Consider the following 16,320-nt stretch of genomic DNA (forward strand, 5'->3'; position numbering starts at 1 on the left):
TCGGGTAGTTGACATTCCAAAGTACTGATGGAACTTTTGTTCATCTCCAATTAACTTTTTTATATAATATATGAAATTTACCTTTGTCTTTTCATAATTTCAAACTTTTCTACTAACTTCCTTTTTCTGCCATCTTCTTGCTTATCAAGTAACAATGCTATTATAGTCAATTCTTTAATTGTAAATTTCGATATTTTTATTAATGTAGGGAATATTGGCAATATGGACTCACGCGCTGCCGATGCGTGGACAGCTGAACGTTGTTGATTAGTACTGTACCGTTAAATGGACAATACTTGTGAATATATCGATGTTGGTCTAACACTGGTCAGGCGTTGTGCTGTCAGATGGTCTAACATAATTCTCTCAGTGATCGGAATGTGGTTCATTTAATTCTTCTTTTTACTATTTTTAGTTGTCCTCTACTTTCTGTTTATATCTTTCTATTATAATGAAACTCGCGATACATTTTATGGGTTAACTATGCCCTATATTTAAAAATATCGACTATCTAGACAGGGTAGAAGGCAACGATATATCTAAATTTGATGTAATGGCTTGAAATGTAAGATTCGAAGCACGGCACCTTCTCCTGCTGTTTATTTTGAATATGATATTGTTCTAAAAATCCTATTTAGACGTTAAAGTGATTAATAGCGCGTGTTACAGAATATCGATATCATTGTTCTGAAATCCCTACGTTATTAGATTATACGTACGAGTGTCCCTAATGGCCCTTCTACGATATTTAATCAACTAAGCTTGTGCGTCCAATAACTGCTAATAATCAGTGACGATTCTCGAACATGGTCCTATAACGCATTCGATTGTTCGACGTGGTTTTCAACGGCGAGCTAATTTCAGCGTCCCTTCTATCACATAACACAATAATTCAAAATTACAACTATACCTATATTGTGTCGAGTCGACCACTTGGAATACATATAGTTGGCGATGCTAACATCGAGATCTATGGTCAAAGACTGAACGCATATACGCCTTCCCTGATCAAATGGCACTTAATATTGCTGTTGTTCATATTCAAATAACATTAGCTAGTTCACCGGATGGATTATTGTTGTTACCGATATATTGATCAGTTTCCTATTGACCTTTGTATATTGTAGGCTTGTGGTTGTTGCAATAATTAGGTCGCGGTCATTATTAGACCTGCAGCCAAGCGGAAAAGACGAACTCGTCTGTTTTGTAACAGAAAACTAGAGAAACTGGTATCTCGATTGTTTGAAAATGTTTAGGATGTTAGGAAATGAGTAATACTTGAAATAATCTGTAAATTGAAAATATGTGAATCTAAAATTTATAGAAAAATCGATGAGGTTTAGCAATAACTATAAAACGAGTAGGTGACGAAAGATGAAATTCCCTTCAACTTTGTCGAAATTTTACAACTTCCTTTCAAATCGTTGTGGACACGTTGGGAATGTTTGACGGACAAGCTCGTGGGTCCACGAGGGGAACTAGTTACGCAGCCACGGATTTCAACGAATCCGGACAGCTTTCGTCCGGTTGGACAGAGGTAATCGCCTGCAGGGATCACTGGCAGCCTTTTTCTTGCCGGTAGCCTTTTATGCTAAACGTTCGCTTCATTTGAATGTCGCTAATGCGAAAAACCGATGCATACTAATGGAGAGCGGCCTCCTCGCTCTTTCTCACCCTCTCTCGTTGGAGATACCGGTTGAACACACCGAAATCATCCTTCCGAGCGCACGTGTTCGTACGTGGCGTTCACGTTTGCACAGCGACTGGCCATTTCTCCATCGGCTCTTTATGTCATATGCATACATTAGGCGAGATATACGCGCCATTTCAGAAGAAGCTGCGCGGTAAAATTGAAGATACGCTATTTCCACAATTTCCGGTGATGGTTACCTAATTCCAGTACTAGCAAAGGTAAATAAATAGAAAAGTAAGGATTTCGTGATAAGTTTTGCTAGGTTTTGTAATATCAGTATTTTGTCTCTAATTCCTCGTTGTTTTCCAAATTGCTTTGCTCAATTTGGTATTTAATATACCTACTTATTCAAATGTTCCACGATAATTTACATTTTAGATATTCTATCGCTAATAAGAAAATATGAACTTTCATTAAAAAAAAATAAAGTGTTTTTTGGGAAAATTGGTTTATTTATTAAAAGCGGTTCTCAATAAAGTTTCTCGATCACGAAAATCAGTTTTAATCATTCGGTATCCTAAATCTAATGGTGTAACTGTGCGGTAGTCAAGGATAGTGGTGCTTCCGCGCGATTTCGCGAGCGATTTAATCACGGATTAATAGGTCGCCGCAAAAGCGATCCTCGAGGTTTCCAGGGTGGTTAATTAATTGCATGTATATATTTGCCGAGGAAACCCGAATTAGTGAAATCCGATTTAGGATCGAACGTTTTGACCGAGGGACGTTCTGCAACCAATCGCTCAGCGTGTCTCTGTAAATAGTATGTCTCCTCTCGTCTCGTCTTCGTCTACTTCGTAAACACCTTGCAGAACGACTGTACACCAGTGCTTCTCAATTTTTGTTATCCCTTTGCACTTTATAATCTCCGATATGATACAGCACGAAATTTTACAGAGAAAATTTAAACATTCAGCAATTTATGGAAATAACTTTTACAAGAAGTTAAATATCAATCATTTATTTGGATCAAAAATATTAAATACTCGTTTGAAATTCGATAAAAGAAATGATATTAACAAATATACGATGTAATTGTTCCAATGAAGAAAGCAAAATTTGGCTATATGCCAACGAATAAAACGCTTTAATTACAAAAAGAAAGAAATTTAAAATGTGCTAGACGAGGAAGTAGGAAAAATAAATAATATTTAATTAGGATTATTTGGTATACGAAATAGCAGAGACAACCTAAAAATTCTTTACACAGAGAGCCGACAAAATTGTATCTTGTTTGCGAACCACTGGTATGCTCACCGCAACGATCCGTCATTAGCTCGACAAACGTTCCCACGGGATATTTTAAAATGCGAGTAAACAAACGACACTTACTGTACAAACGAATTGTGCCGTCGGTCTCTCCACGTGGATTTTTCGCGACGCACTTGTAGCTACCGTAATCCTCCTCCTGAAAAACAGAATAGTAACAACGTCAGAACCAAACGTCGATCAGAGTTGGCTTTTAACCAAAGTTGTGTTTACACAATAGTCAGTTATTTGGCAAAATCCGAAAAAGTGTTATGTGAAAATGAACGATAGAGTTAAGGAATGTAGGTTAGACGAATATATCAATCGAACCGATTCCATTTACTCGCATTTTCATTTTTCTTATGTTGTGCTTACTTTATGCACAATGAAGTTTTGTGGCGTTCGATGAGTCAGATTTTTGTGTAAGTATAGGAGTAGCATAAAAGTGATAGAAATAGATAAAAATGTTTGACGATGTTCTTAAAATGCAACAAAGAAGATAAAAAATAATAGAAGGAAGAAGGAAGAAGGAAGAAGAACATATTATATTCTGTCATTCTGATGACATGAAGAAATTTCTCTTTTACATGATTGTCTTAAGGATATCCTCTTCATGTACGAAAATAATCTAGGAATAAATTTCGTGAGATATCACGAAACTTTTCAAATATCACCTGTTGGCTTCGCGGCTCTTCGTGCCGACTAAAGTCAGAGTTCTGTAGGTGAGCATTTTCCCCTGGAATCGAAGCTAATCTTCAGAGTATTTCACCAAAAGACAATTTTGAAAATTTCTGCTCGCTTTTGCCGAAGAGGCATCGCGGTACTGGAAGTTTCGTCATTACTATAAAAAAATTGTTTCGAAAAAATTAATTTTAAGTTTTGTGTTGATTAAATGTCTTTTACTCCTTCCAGTCAGTACTACACGTCCATGAAGTTTTAGACATTTATTTTTTAATACCCTGTATATGTAACAAGGGAAGTATTTTTTGCTTGGCTGAGGATGTGACGAAGGAAAACTTTTTATGTATTTTTTTCTTACGTGAACACTTTTGTAGTGCAACTATATTTTCACAAAAGAATTGCATATCTTTGTTAAACAAAGGACTCGTTTAAATACCCCTCGAAACACGATTCTCAAAAAAATATAAAAAATTAATTAACGATGGCTAATAACAACAATAATTATATTTAATAGGCTACGAAAATTAAGATGTTCTCGCAAGAAAAATATCGATTTCTCGGCTGTTTATTATACATGAATAACCAAACGGTGCGAGAAAAAATACAGCAAGAAATTACTTAACAAGGGAAAAAGACCACATGATCTTTGTTCCGTGTTATTTAAGAAAAAACGGAAAAATAGGAACTCTTAATTCAGGGAACGCCGGAGAATAGAAGAATATTTGCATCGCAAACAAATGAACAAACACCCAAAAAGAAAGAACCAACCTGCCATGAGATATACGTACCTACCTACTCGCACTAAAATAAAAAGATGCAAAATTAGCAGGGAAAATTAGTTCATCGTCGAGTTATATCTCAATAATATTAATGATGATCGACTTCAGCCTATACTTTTATGCACAATTTTAGAATAATCGATACACGATTTCTATTTAAAATCGTTATTTTATATTTTTAGTCCCGTTAATTTATCTCTATTCTTACTCGAAAAATAAACGGATAAATTTTGTTTCGATGAATTCATCGTTCAAGAGATGATTTTATTTCAACCTTGGAAAACGATTTTCGACGCGTCGCTTCGAGACATGTTTCAGCGAACACGACAAACGAATTGTCTTTGCCAGATGTTGCAATCCAATCGGTAATTTTTCGCGTCGATACATTGGGATTTTTGTTTCATCGAAGAGTAACGATTCGCTTCCGATCCATCGACGAGAAAACGATATTAAAATAATTAAAAGACATCGGCTGAAGTTTAACAATCGGTGAGCATTCGTTTTTGCTTCCTCGATTCTTTGACGGAACGCGGTGAATGGAGATTGAAACGATTACCCGAGAAAATAGAATTGTGAATTTTTCTATGAAATGCCTGTGTTTATGTGTAACTGTATTAATTTTGACGCTGTGATATTTCATCAAAAGTATATTTCCAATGATTAAAAAATATACAGGGTGCGCCGTTAGAATCCGGACAAAAGAAGTTTTGTGCAGAAAGTTGTTTATTTAAGTCAATACACAAAAACACATGAAAATGTTGTTATATCTCATTTAAAGGGTCCTTGCTGAGAACTTTTATTCTATGTAACCACCCTCTGCCTCTATGACCTGCTCTATTCTTGCTCTAAAGCGCGAGCACGCTGACTTCAACTGGTCGCGTTTAATTGTCGCGAATTCTGACTCGATAGCAGCTCGTAGGGAGTTGACGTTGGGGTGCCTGCATTTATTAGTTTGTCTCTCGATAACGCCCCACACGTAATAGTCCAATGGGTTTAGGTCGGGACTGTTAGGAGGCCAGAAATCTTTCGACCAAAACATGTCCACATTGTCAGAGAGCCAATTTTGAACAAGATGACTTGTGTGAGCAGGTGCGCCATCTTGTTGAAATAAATACGGCCTTCCAGAAGCCGTAATTTCCATCCACGGCTTTATTACTGTCTTCAGGACCTCCAAATAAACCTCCTTTGTGATTCTTTCGCCTTTTTGGAAGAAGTGCGGAGGCATGACGTCGCCCTCACTTGAGACAACGCTCAAAACGTGAACACTTGCTGGAAATTTGGTTTTGCCCACAACAGGAACATCTTCGAGATTGTGGGCCAGCCAACGGTCGTTCCTCCGATTCACTTTGGCATCCACCCGGCGCGAAGACTTTCTATAATCGCCGCTCTTCTATCGTATTCCGGGTTTTGCTTAACGAGTTCTGTCATTTTGAGGTTATAGAAGACTTATTGACATATTTAACTAACTTCAGAGTCAATCAGCACAAACATCTGAATTCTAATATGGTGGGAACTACAAATTGAATTCTGTCCGAATTCTAACGGCGCACCCTGTAATTGTTTATCAGAGAACCAGACTAATTGGAAGAATTATTCCATATTTTTTAGAAAAGTATAAAAATAATAATAACAGAAGTAATGGAAATAATGGGGAACAGTATTCCATTTCTGGCTCTCATTCATTTTATTATACAGAATAGTAGGCGGTCCAAGAATATGAACAAAGCTAATGATCCGCGTGTGTCTAACGAAACTTCTGTTATTATGGTATAGTTTTATTTCATCAAATTTTCGTAATACCTATTGTATTTCCAATAAATTAATTGGTGTCGTGTTATTAATTTTTGTAAAATTTTACTGAAAAATACATTATTTATATTTTTTAGAATATCTGTTAGTAATCAATTTATTAAATGTGCGACAATGTCGCAGTTTTCCAAAAATTTTCAATGTCCATCGCTTTTATACTAGTATGTTTTCTGACTCGATCCATATCTGGCATCTCACTATAAAATAGGGGTCTGATAGATAACTTCAATGACAACCCCAATCTAATTTGGGTAAAGTATCTTCTTTTTCTTGTTTCTTCAATTTTCTTCTCCTTTTCCTTCTTTAACATTATATTACCACAGACCTCTTGAACCCACATAAATAATGTGAGTAAATAAGTGTAGTTTATTCATGAAATGTCATAATGATTTATTCGCAAATCATGATTAATAAATGTTACCGTAAGAACATTTGCATGGCTAATAAGTCTTGTCTGCTGCGTGAACTACTTTACTTAATTATTAACGAACGTTCCTCGCGTACTAAAGCATAGAGTTTAAGCTTGATTCCTTTACGGTATAGTATAGTTGATCAAAATTTGACTATTTATCATATTTATTTACCGAAGAATTTTTGTCAACTATTTTTCGAAATTATTTTACTATTCACGGATACCGAAATGCCGATACAAAAGATGAACAATAAAATCTGTTCTTACCTGCAAATCGTATATAGTAAGCGTCATATGCGTCTTGTACGAGGGTTTCTCCGGGGTTGAAGTAGTCTTGTACTTCTTGCTCCCCTGAATCATCAGGCCATCCTCCCTGGTCCAGTAATTCAAAGAAGTCGGATGAGCCTCTGTGTGGCATTCCAGCGTAACTGTATGGTCTGAGGGTGCACCAACCAATTGGTGCGGTATCCACAGCATAGGGGGGACTGCAACGAGAAAAGTGATTGATTGGCTCATAAATGTTCCAATTACTAGCGATACAAGCAGGAGTTCGCGATCGATAACCAGTCCACGTCTATAAATCTTGGCTTGAGTTTGTCGAACATGCGTCTAAACGCTCACCGACTCGATCACGCTCTTATGAGACGGGAACAAAGCGGTTACAGGATCAATGAAAATCTTTTTTAACAATTGGAAGCTTTTTATATTTCATACCTTTAAATAAGTTTATTATGATACGACCACAAATAACGTATCAGATATCCACAGTAAATAAACCAGGATTATCTGTCTAATTAAATATCGGGAATAGTTGAATAATTAAGTGTTCTGTCGGAATCGTTTGAGTAAGTCACTTACTATCTGAATAAATAAATTTAGCGTTTTATCAACGAGAAGACAAACATTTTCATGACAATATTTACTATTTTCGTATTATATGATAGATAATTTAAATCTTTCTATTGTAGAAGTATATTTCAAGAATACCCTATTTTAAATATCCTCTAGTCATAAACCTCTACAAAAAATATATAATGTAACTCATAACGATAAATTAACTATCTGTCTAATTTTTTTCTGAGGGAAAACTTGATTTTGCCCGTTAGTATATCTTTTTCGTTTTCAAACTGTTTCTTACCCCGGCTTGCTCTCCTTACTGTAGCTTTTCTTTTTTCATTCATCAAGCTCGCGCTCGCTTTCTTCCTCCCTTTCTCTCTCGACTCTCCCGTTAAGTTTTGATCTACGCGCCGCGAGCGTCGAGCAATTAAGAGCAAATTAGCGTCAAGATGCTCGATTAAAGACAACGGGCTCGAACAACGGCGGCGCCGCGGTTGAAAATGTGCGTCAACGTTTCGACCGCATTCTCGTGTTGAATACGGCCCTGGTTCTCCACGAAAAAGAATGAAGACGGATGCCGGTGATATTTTATGGAAATTCGATAAAGTTCCTTGAATTAAAGGAACAAAAGGGAAGCGAGCCATTTTTTGCTGCTTTACAACACCGTGATGGATTGTTGTTTCTAATGGTGGAATCTGTTACGTGTCGTAACAGCGTATTAACTTTACTGACGTGAAATCGAACATTTATTTCATAAGTAGCGTTCATCGAATGAATGTGAAACATCGATACGCTGCAGCTGCGACAAACGATTGCGTTTTTAAATAATACACGTTACCTATTTGTTTTGTTCTTTCGTTTGTTTTCCAACTTAAAAAAAGAATTACACTATTTTTAAAGCGTAGTTATGAGGCTATAATCGAAGCCAAAAATTAGTTAAAATGTCAAGCAGGTGTACTATCTCATCAGTTTCAAACAATCGTCAAAATATTTTTTGCTCGCCTTATAATTTTCATATACGTACAATATCGACGTAAAAGAACTTTTTGAAATTCGAACAAACAAAGTTGCAATATCAGAAATTTATATCGTGTATATCAGTAGGTATATGTATGTTTCAGCTCATTCCTTTGTATGTCTTTTTCAAAATAAAATACAATATAAAATACAAATACAATACAAATAAAATACAATACAAAAAATGCACGGAGACCCATAAAATAACCTTATAATTTCTAAAAAGTGAGGATAGTCGCAATTATCGATAAGGTACCTAAACAGAAATCGAAATGTTGCATTTGGGTTAATTGGGTCTTTTAAAGCGTATTTACGAGTTAGGAAAGAAGTGAGAAAACTTCTGTATTCATTTGCAGCATGGATCGATGCTGATTGAAAAGCAACGTAAGTGATATGGAATACAGATTCGTTTTGCAATATTTGCCGTTGAACTTTGTTTTTTTGTAATTATGAATGTTTCTTTGTATTTCGCTCCATTAATTGCGTAACTGAGTTATTACTATATATATATATATATTGTAATTTTTACAAAATAAATTTCTATTGATTTAGTAATAAATCAGTTAAGTAATTATATATATAAGCTATATGTTTATAATTTTGTTAAATTTTTAAAATCTTAAAATAATTCTCAATTATCAGCAACTCATTGTGATATTCCAAATGTGAATTTCGCGTTTTAGATTCATGTGAATGTTCTACCAGATTCTAATATATCGGTATATTAATAGTAATATCAATAATGTAACGCCTATAATGCAAGATTGTAATCGAATATATCAGAACACTTAACTGTATCGAATAATTAAAATCATACCAAATAATTCACTAAAATAGTTCATACTGCAAACATGTTAAGTTTCGATAAACAAATTAAGCGTATTTAATGTAATAATATTCAAAACAGAGTTTTATAAATGTTGATTGTCGTTATTCCTCAGTTGAACGTCGAATTACTTAAATTCCAGGATATATATTCACCATGATTAATCCGACTATTTTTTTTCGACACGTTAAATCTCAGAAAATAAGTCATGCAGGCTTTACCACGCTTAGACCTGCGGAGTTCCTCCAATAAAAAAGTAATTCCGCCACAACGAATGGTTTTCCATAGGAACCCTCGCGCTTCTGATAATGCCTCGATGGGATGGGAGTGCTTCACTTTAACTTAAACCTCGTAACAATACACCCAGAGACCTCGAACTTTCCTGCCATCACATTCTTTATGAAGTTCGAGACGACCCGAGCATAATTTAACATTCGCGACAAAAAAGGAAGGAAGTATGAGAATGGAGTGTATTAACGTTTGAACACGAACAAGGTATAACATTAACCTAACATTATATGAGACACTTTGTAATACGTACTGAAAAAACGGATTTTAGTTATGTGTCGAATATAGACGAAGAATATTTAGTACCAACATTTATTTGGGTCCAGTTATTCTCATAAAAATTTGTATATTTTCTTATAACATCATTATTTTTTCACACGCAACTATATTTTTCTATTACATTATTCAGAAGTCATAACTATCCCAGGCTTTTAATTTATCATGCAAACGTCTGCATTAAATACGTTACCTTTTAGCTTATGTACTCTTTCTGTTCTCACGCGGGTTGTACCAAGTTTTTACTACCACGCGAATTCATGCGCCACTCCAAAATATTAAAAAATACTCCGCGAATATAGAATTCTAAATTGAAATCGACAATGAGTTGACTGTATTATTTTGTTCGCGATCGACATCCTATCTAGATGATAATGTTTCTCCTGGTAGTTTCACGCGCTATGTTTCCTATGGGTGGTTGTTTAACTTTCATTCAGGAAGAACGGAGCGAATATCAGATATTGCGTAACAACAAAAAAGAAAAACAAAAAAAAAAAAAAAGAGAAAAAGGTGAAAAGGAAAAGAAACCAAGAAAAAATCTGATTTTATTCTACCTCGAAGACGAAGACTGATACAAAAGTATACAGATAGTAAAGAGCTTTAAAATTTAAATAAAGATCCTCCGTCGAATGGTTTCAGGAAGCAACTTTCACCCTTCTCATTCCACGGGGAATTACATGGCTCCCTATCTCGCCAGCTTTAACAGCGGCTGCAAGCTTGATTTTCTTGATCCCTTAAGATTCTTCAGGGCATGTTTTATTTAAGGAACGCTGAAAGCTTATCTTTGAAGTCGACGGATACATGATAAATAATTTATGTTGTTAAACGAGTTGAACATCTTTTAATAACTGGTCTCTCATTTTATAAAACGTTCTTTTTTAATTCAATTCATTTCCAACCAAAAGAGGAGGAAACGGACTCACTTTCGTCTTCGTTTCCTTTTATCCTTAAATAAATTTATTCAAGAGCTCGCGATTTGATTTTCCGCTTAACTTATTCGTCGTAGCATGGAAATTATTTATTGGAATTCGAACTGTGTTGAATTTTAATATATAAGTATATAGTATATATTATATGCTGGAAATATCAAATAAAAGGGTTTTTTTTACGTATTCTCAAAAGATGTGAATTGGTATTGTATAACTTATATTATATTTCTTCATCTTGAAAAGAAATATTAAATATTATTATTTTATTATTTTTCACAAAATCTTATATCTTATTTTTGCTCGTGTAACTATTTTTAAAGCAGTTGCACTAGTGCAATTTATTTATTTCTATTAAGAAATCTTTTGACGGAACGTGAATACAAATTTCCTGAATTCAATAAAAGTGCATCCGAATGGAATGGAAGAAGAAGAAAAGTGATACGGTGCGGCAAGTGGATGTAAATTACCTGAAAATTTAAATAAACATCCTCCTTGAATTGCTTCAGCAGAACAAAGTGCATCCCTTTGAACCTTCTTCCTTTATCCTACCACTTCCATTGATTTTCCTCCCTCTGTTAAAATTGCTTTCATTTTCTACTGTCTTCCCGCGCGAACATGATGTCTACGAATGTTACATTGCGTCGACTTTAATAAAAATATTAGATACGTACTAATGTTGCTCGTCCTATATTCCGAAATTTAACTGAAAAACGAATTGGAATATTAGAAGCAAATATCCATTATTTTTATTTTTATATTATTTCTACATTTTATCATTTTCTTTCTCTCTCTCTTTCTCCCTCTCTTAATATATCGAAGTGAAAAAAAGATTGCACATTTGAATGAATCTATTGAAAAATTACAATTAAAAATCGTTATGCAAATTGTGAAGAGAATTATATAATAACTTTCTTCTTATTTTCTTTGAAACATATTAGACGGAAGAATAATAGCGCATATAGGACAATATTAGTAACTCGCCCATTTTTTTTGCAGTTTCTACGGATAGGAACGATCATAAACTGTCATTGCACTTTTACAGACATTAACATTGCATTCGATATGCCTTCATCATTCATGTATATGTCGAATAAAAACGATATATGGGAATATCCTTAAAATAAGACGTTTGTGCAATGTAAATGTGAAGATATCCAAATGTCGTCTGGTCCGATATAAATTGGATAAAGTTTCCCGATGCGGATTCTCTTTCGGATTTTCTTCTTCTAGATTTTTGTCTCCTTTGTATAGCTTATACACGATAGCAGTTTTATTTTCCACACGCTGCTAGCGTCTTAGTGACTTGATATCGTAAATCAGTTACAATGTAGTGCACGAAATCGTTCGAACGTATTGGAACAGCTTCTTAAAGCGAACAGTTCTTTAATGGTTGCCTGTTTCTGTGTCCTTTTGTCGAGAAAGTGAGATCTGTAAAAAGACTTCCATGACTCGATGCGGATAAGCTAGTTTTGTCACACGGACATTCTCTCTGCATTTCAGCGCTATGTTACATGTATACACATGAGGGGATGTGGACAAACGACAGAATATAAATTTTCCATATTAGAACATTTACGAGTTTGTGTCGTAATTAATCAAGGACAATTCTGAACTAGTATTAAGCGTGTTAGTGTATTAAAGAGACGAATGGTAAAATGTAATGGTCAATGTATTTTAAAATCACTTTGAATACAAGTACAGAGATCGAGTATGTCGGTCGCAATCGTCTCTCACTCGATTCTATCGATAATTCGCTATGCTAATTGTTATAAAGACTCTTGTAATGATTCTATAAAGATTGATAATGCTGCTCGTAATGATACTGACTGATAATACTCGATGCGAATACTGATACTGATTTCTAGAGAGCACGTTCGTCTATTTATAACTATAGTTGTTATTATAAAAAGTTCGAATGTAATTCCGGTTTGCGATTACAAATAACGATGATGGTATTTTGATCTGGAGTTCGTTATTTCTTGAATCTATCAGATCGAAACAGCGTTGGCATTCTAAGGCACAACAATATGAGTCATTCCCGATTCGAATCGTTCGATGACTCATGTGCCGCTACAATTCTAACGATGCAAAGGTATACTCGTTAATATTAAAATCCTGAAAATATCCTCTTGTCAATAACTGTCTTTAATCAAATCCATTGAGCTCAAGTTACAATCAATTGTATATATATACACAATATACAATATATACAGTAGCGGACAAAAGTTTAAGACGATGATTTGTAAACCGGATTACAAACATCTTATACGCATATTGTTCTTCTATTCGGTTTGTCTCTTTGGAATAACGTAGCTGTATGTTTGACCTTCGTAACCTCAGACAGTCAGTTGTTAAATACAAACAATGTAGGAGTTACAACAGTTAGTTACCGCCTAGCACTTGGAAACAGTGGACATTAGTTTAAGACGATCTGTGTAAAACGTGAGTACGAGTACAGTTTTTGAACATTTTGATTCTGGAATGTCAAAATCATTGTTTAGTGTACCTTTTATTGCTTAAAATTCATTTAGGTAGGAACAGACTATGGGTAAATCAAAGAATTTACTTGAAAACGAAAGGGAACAAATCGTAAGGCTGCGAAAGCAAAGTAAAACCTTCACCGAAATAGCAAATATAGTGAACAGGTCAGAAACAGCTTGTAAACAAGCTTGGTATAAATTTTTAAAGACAGGCATGTATTGCGATCAACCGAAAAACGGAAGACCACGGAAAACAACACCGAAAATGGATCGCCGGATTCATCGATTGAGCGAAAAGGATCGTTTTCGTAGTGCAAATAATATTGCTGCGGAGATAAACTATGAAAACGATACACAAATTAGTGCTAGAACTGTTAGGAGAAGATTAGAAGACTTTAACTTAAGAGGACGAAAACCCCAAAAGAAACCACTGCTGAGTTCTAGGAATCGAAAAAGACGACTTGCATTTGCTAAAGCTCATAAGCATTGGACAAGTGAAGATTGGCAAAAGGTATTGTTTTCTGACGAATCGAAATTCAATCGCGTCTGTTCTGACGGGATACGGTACGTTAGACGTCGAATTGGCGAAAGTTTGAAAACACAGTGCGTTTTAAAAACTCTTAAACATGGTGGTGGCAACGTTATGGTGTGGGCGTGTTTTTCTCGAAGCGGCCCTGGTCCGATATGTCGTATCAATGGAATTATGGACCGTTTTCAATACAAGGACATACTCAAGAACACAATGTTACCTTTTGCACGCAACAATATGAGTGATGATTTTATTTTTCAAAATGATAATGATCCGAAGCACACGGCTCGGGTTGTGAAACAGTTTTTTCAAGAAGAAAATATCACCGTGCTGCCGTGGCCGTCGCAATCACCAGACATTAACCCAATCGAGAATTTGTGAAGCATCATAAAAAAGACAGTACAAGGTTATAAACCGAAAAATTTAAATGAACTTTACTCTACGATTGAAACAGCCTGGAATAATATTACGGTAGATTAATATAAAAAATTAATAGATTCTATGCCAAGAAGATGTACCGAAGGGATAAGAAATAACGGATATTGAACAAAATATTGAATTTAAACAAAAATTGTGTATATTTTTTAACCAAAAATTAATATTTTTTGTATAGTCTTAAACTTTTGACCGACGAAATATTATACAGATTTCGTTCCTTTTTTATAACTTAGCTATTGAGCAAAATATCAAAATGAAATTTTTTTTCTAAGTGTACAAACAAATGTACAATTAGTTAATACCAAAAGTAGAACACCGTATTTATATTTTTTATGGAAAGTAAATCAATTATTTATTTCTTCCATTTCGTCTTAAACTTTTGTCCGCTACTGTATATATAATCTAATCGTAAAGTAGTGAGCATTTTGTTTTCGATTTATTTCGAGTAATTTATTTCGATATCTCCCTACCAATTAAACTGATATTTCATCGACTTTACGAGTGTGTAAATATGAAACCACGGAATAGTGAAACGCCTTCCCTTTTTTATGATTATTAATATTCCTCATATATGGTAATTTATGCTTTACTAGCAATTTTGTTACCCGTTAGTCATGTGTAGCATGATTCTTTCAATTGGCACGCACAACTTAAAATACCCCTTTGAAAAATTATTCTACCCCGGTAGAAACAAGGATGGAAAGTACACAATCGCGGTTTATCGCTACTTGCAGAGCAGTCACTTTGAACAAAAGAAATCTGCGGTCAGGATAATTCAGAGAACTGAACGGATGTAACGCTCAAGCAGCCGAGAAGCTAGTGTTCCGGTTTTCAATGGCGGAGAAAGCAAAGTTTACCAAGCGGTGAGCATTGAAACGAATGGCTCCACATCGGTTTCATCTGGTGGCTTCTTTGAGCAAGGGCCCTGGTAAATAAGGACTCGATTAAATTCTACTCTCTTCACGGCTATTCCCTTAGAATTGACCACATCGACGATCCTGGCATCCTCTCTCCTTTCCTCTGTTTTCAGAGGATTTTTCCTCTGTTTTTGGAGCTGGTTCTTTGCCCCAGACTTCGACCAGAATTCTGTATTTATAGCTGGTTCCAAGTGACGTTGACCAGTTGAAACAAACGTTATTTTGGTACGTCAAATGCAATAAGGAATTTTTAATGTAGAGGAACGGTTGAAACGTGAAAATAGGTAAGTATCTGAACTTTTATGTATAGTGACTTCAGATTATTTCTTCTTTTAATAAAATATATCATCACTTCACTTGTTCCTTTTCAACACCCAAACGCCGTGCGGGCTGTCGGACGACTTATGCAGGCCCAAGTTCGTTTCACTCTAAATTAATCTTTTTTTTGTTTAAACTGACTGATTTGTTTTACTTGCTCAAGTAATATAAATAATAGTAGTCGTTAATTTCAATAAAACAATAAAAATAATATATAAAGATAAACAACGAATCTATAGTAAGGGGGAGAGGGGGAGAAGGTGAACATGTAGGTAGGAATGCAAAACAAAATTAATATTTATTAATTAATTTCATTTTGCATTATATTTATATTTTAAAACGATAAACGTTTCTTCGTCGAGCTCCTTTAGTTTCAACGATATTATTCGAGAACGAGATTGACGAATTGAATTAACTCGATAGGATCGTTGTAAAGATATAATTTACCAGTTACATTCGTGTCTACAACACATACATACCTAGGAAGAAAATTGAAACCTGTCATATCAAATATTGCATCACAGCCGTTTGATTGATTTGAAACAGAACAAAATTAATGGAATTCAGCGAGTCGGAGAGAGCCTTATATCATAACGATATCAAGTGGCCTTTGCAATCTTGATCTATCTATCTATCGATTAGATTAATTTGCAAAATAATTGAGAAAGATAGGTATTAGTTATTTATTTCTGTCCGTGTTTGCAGACCATTCGTTTTGACTATCGTTTTTTAAAGTAATTTGAAAGTATTTAACATGTCGTGTATGGATCACGAAATATCTCGTGTTCGATAAAAGTTCAGCGTAGATCTCGAGATTTTATCCGTGCTACACGTTATGAATGTATC

General features: G+C 34.8%; 1 protein-coding gene across 1 annotated transcript in view; it reads right to left on the minus strand.

The window, feature by feature from the left end:
• The window catches only part of LOC132908340 (lachesin-like), a 205,064-nt gene that overhangs the window by 52,020 nt on the left and 136,724 nt on the right, over positions 1 to 16,320 (minus strand). The window contains exons 6-7 of the mRNA XM_060962282.1: positions 6,887 to 7,104; positions 3,023 to 3,098 (exon numbers count right to left, since the gene is read on the minus strand). Of these exons, the coding sequence (XP_060818265.1) occupies positions 3,023 to 3,098; positions 6,887 to 7,104 (294 nt within the window). The remainder of the gene's footprint in view (positions 1 to 3,022; positions 3,099 to 6,886; positions 7,105 to 16,320) is intronic.

This window comes from Bombus pascuorum, chromosome 6 (genome assembly GCF_905332965.1).
Source record: "Bombus pascuorum chromosome 6, iyBomPasc1.1, whole genome shotgun sequence".
Classification (NCBI taxonomy): domain Eukaryota; kingdom Metazoa; phylum Arthropoda; class Insecta; order Hymenoptera; family Apidae; genus Bombus; species Bombus pascuorum.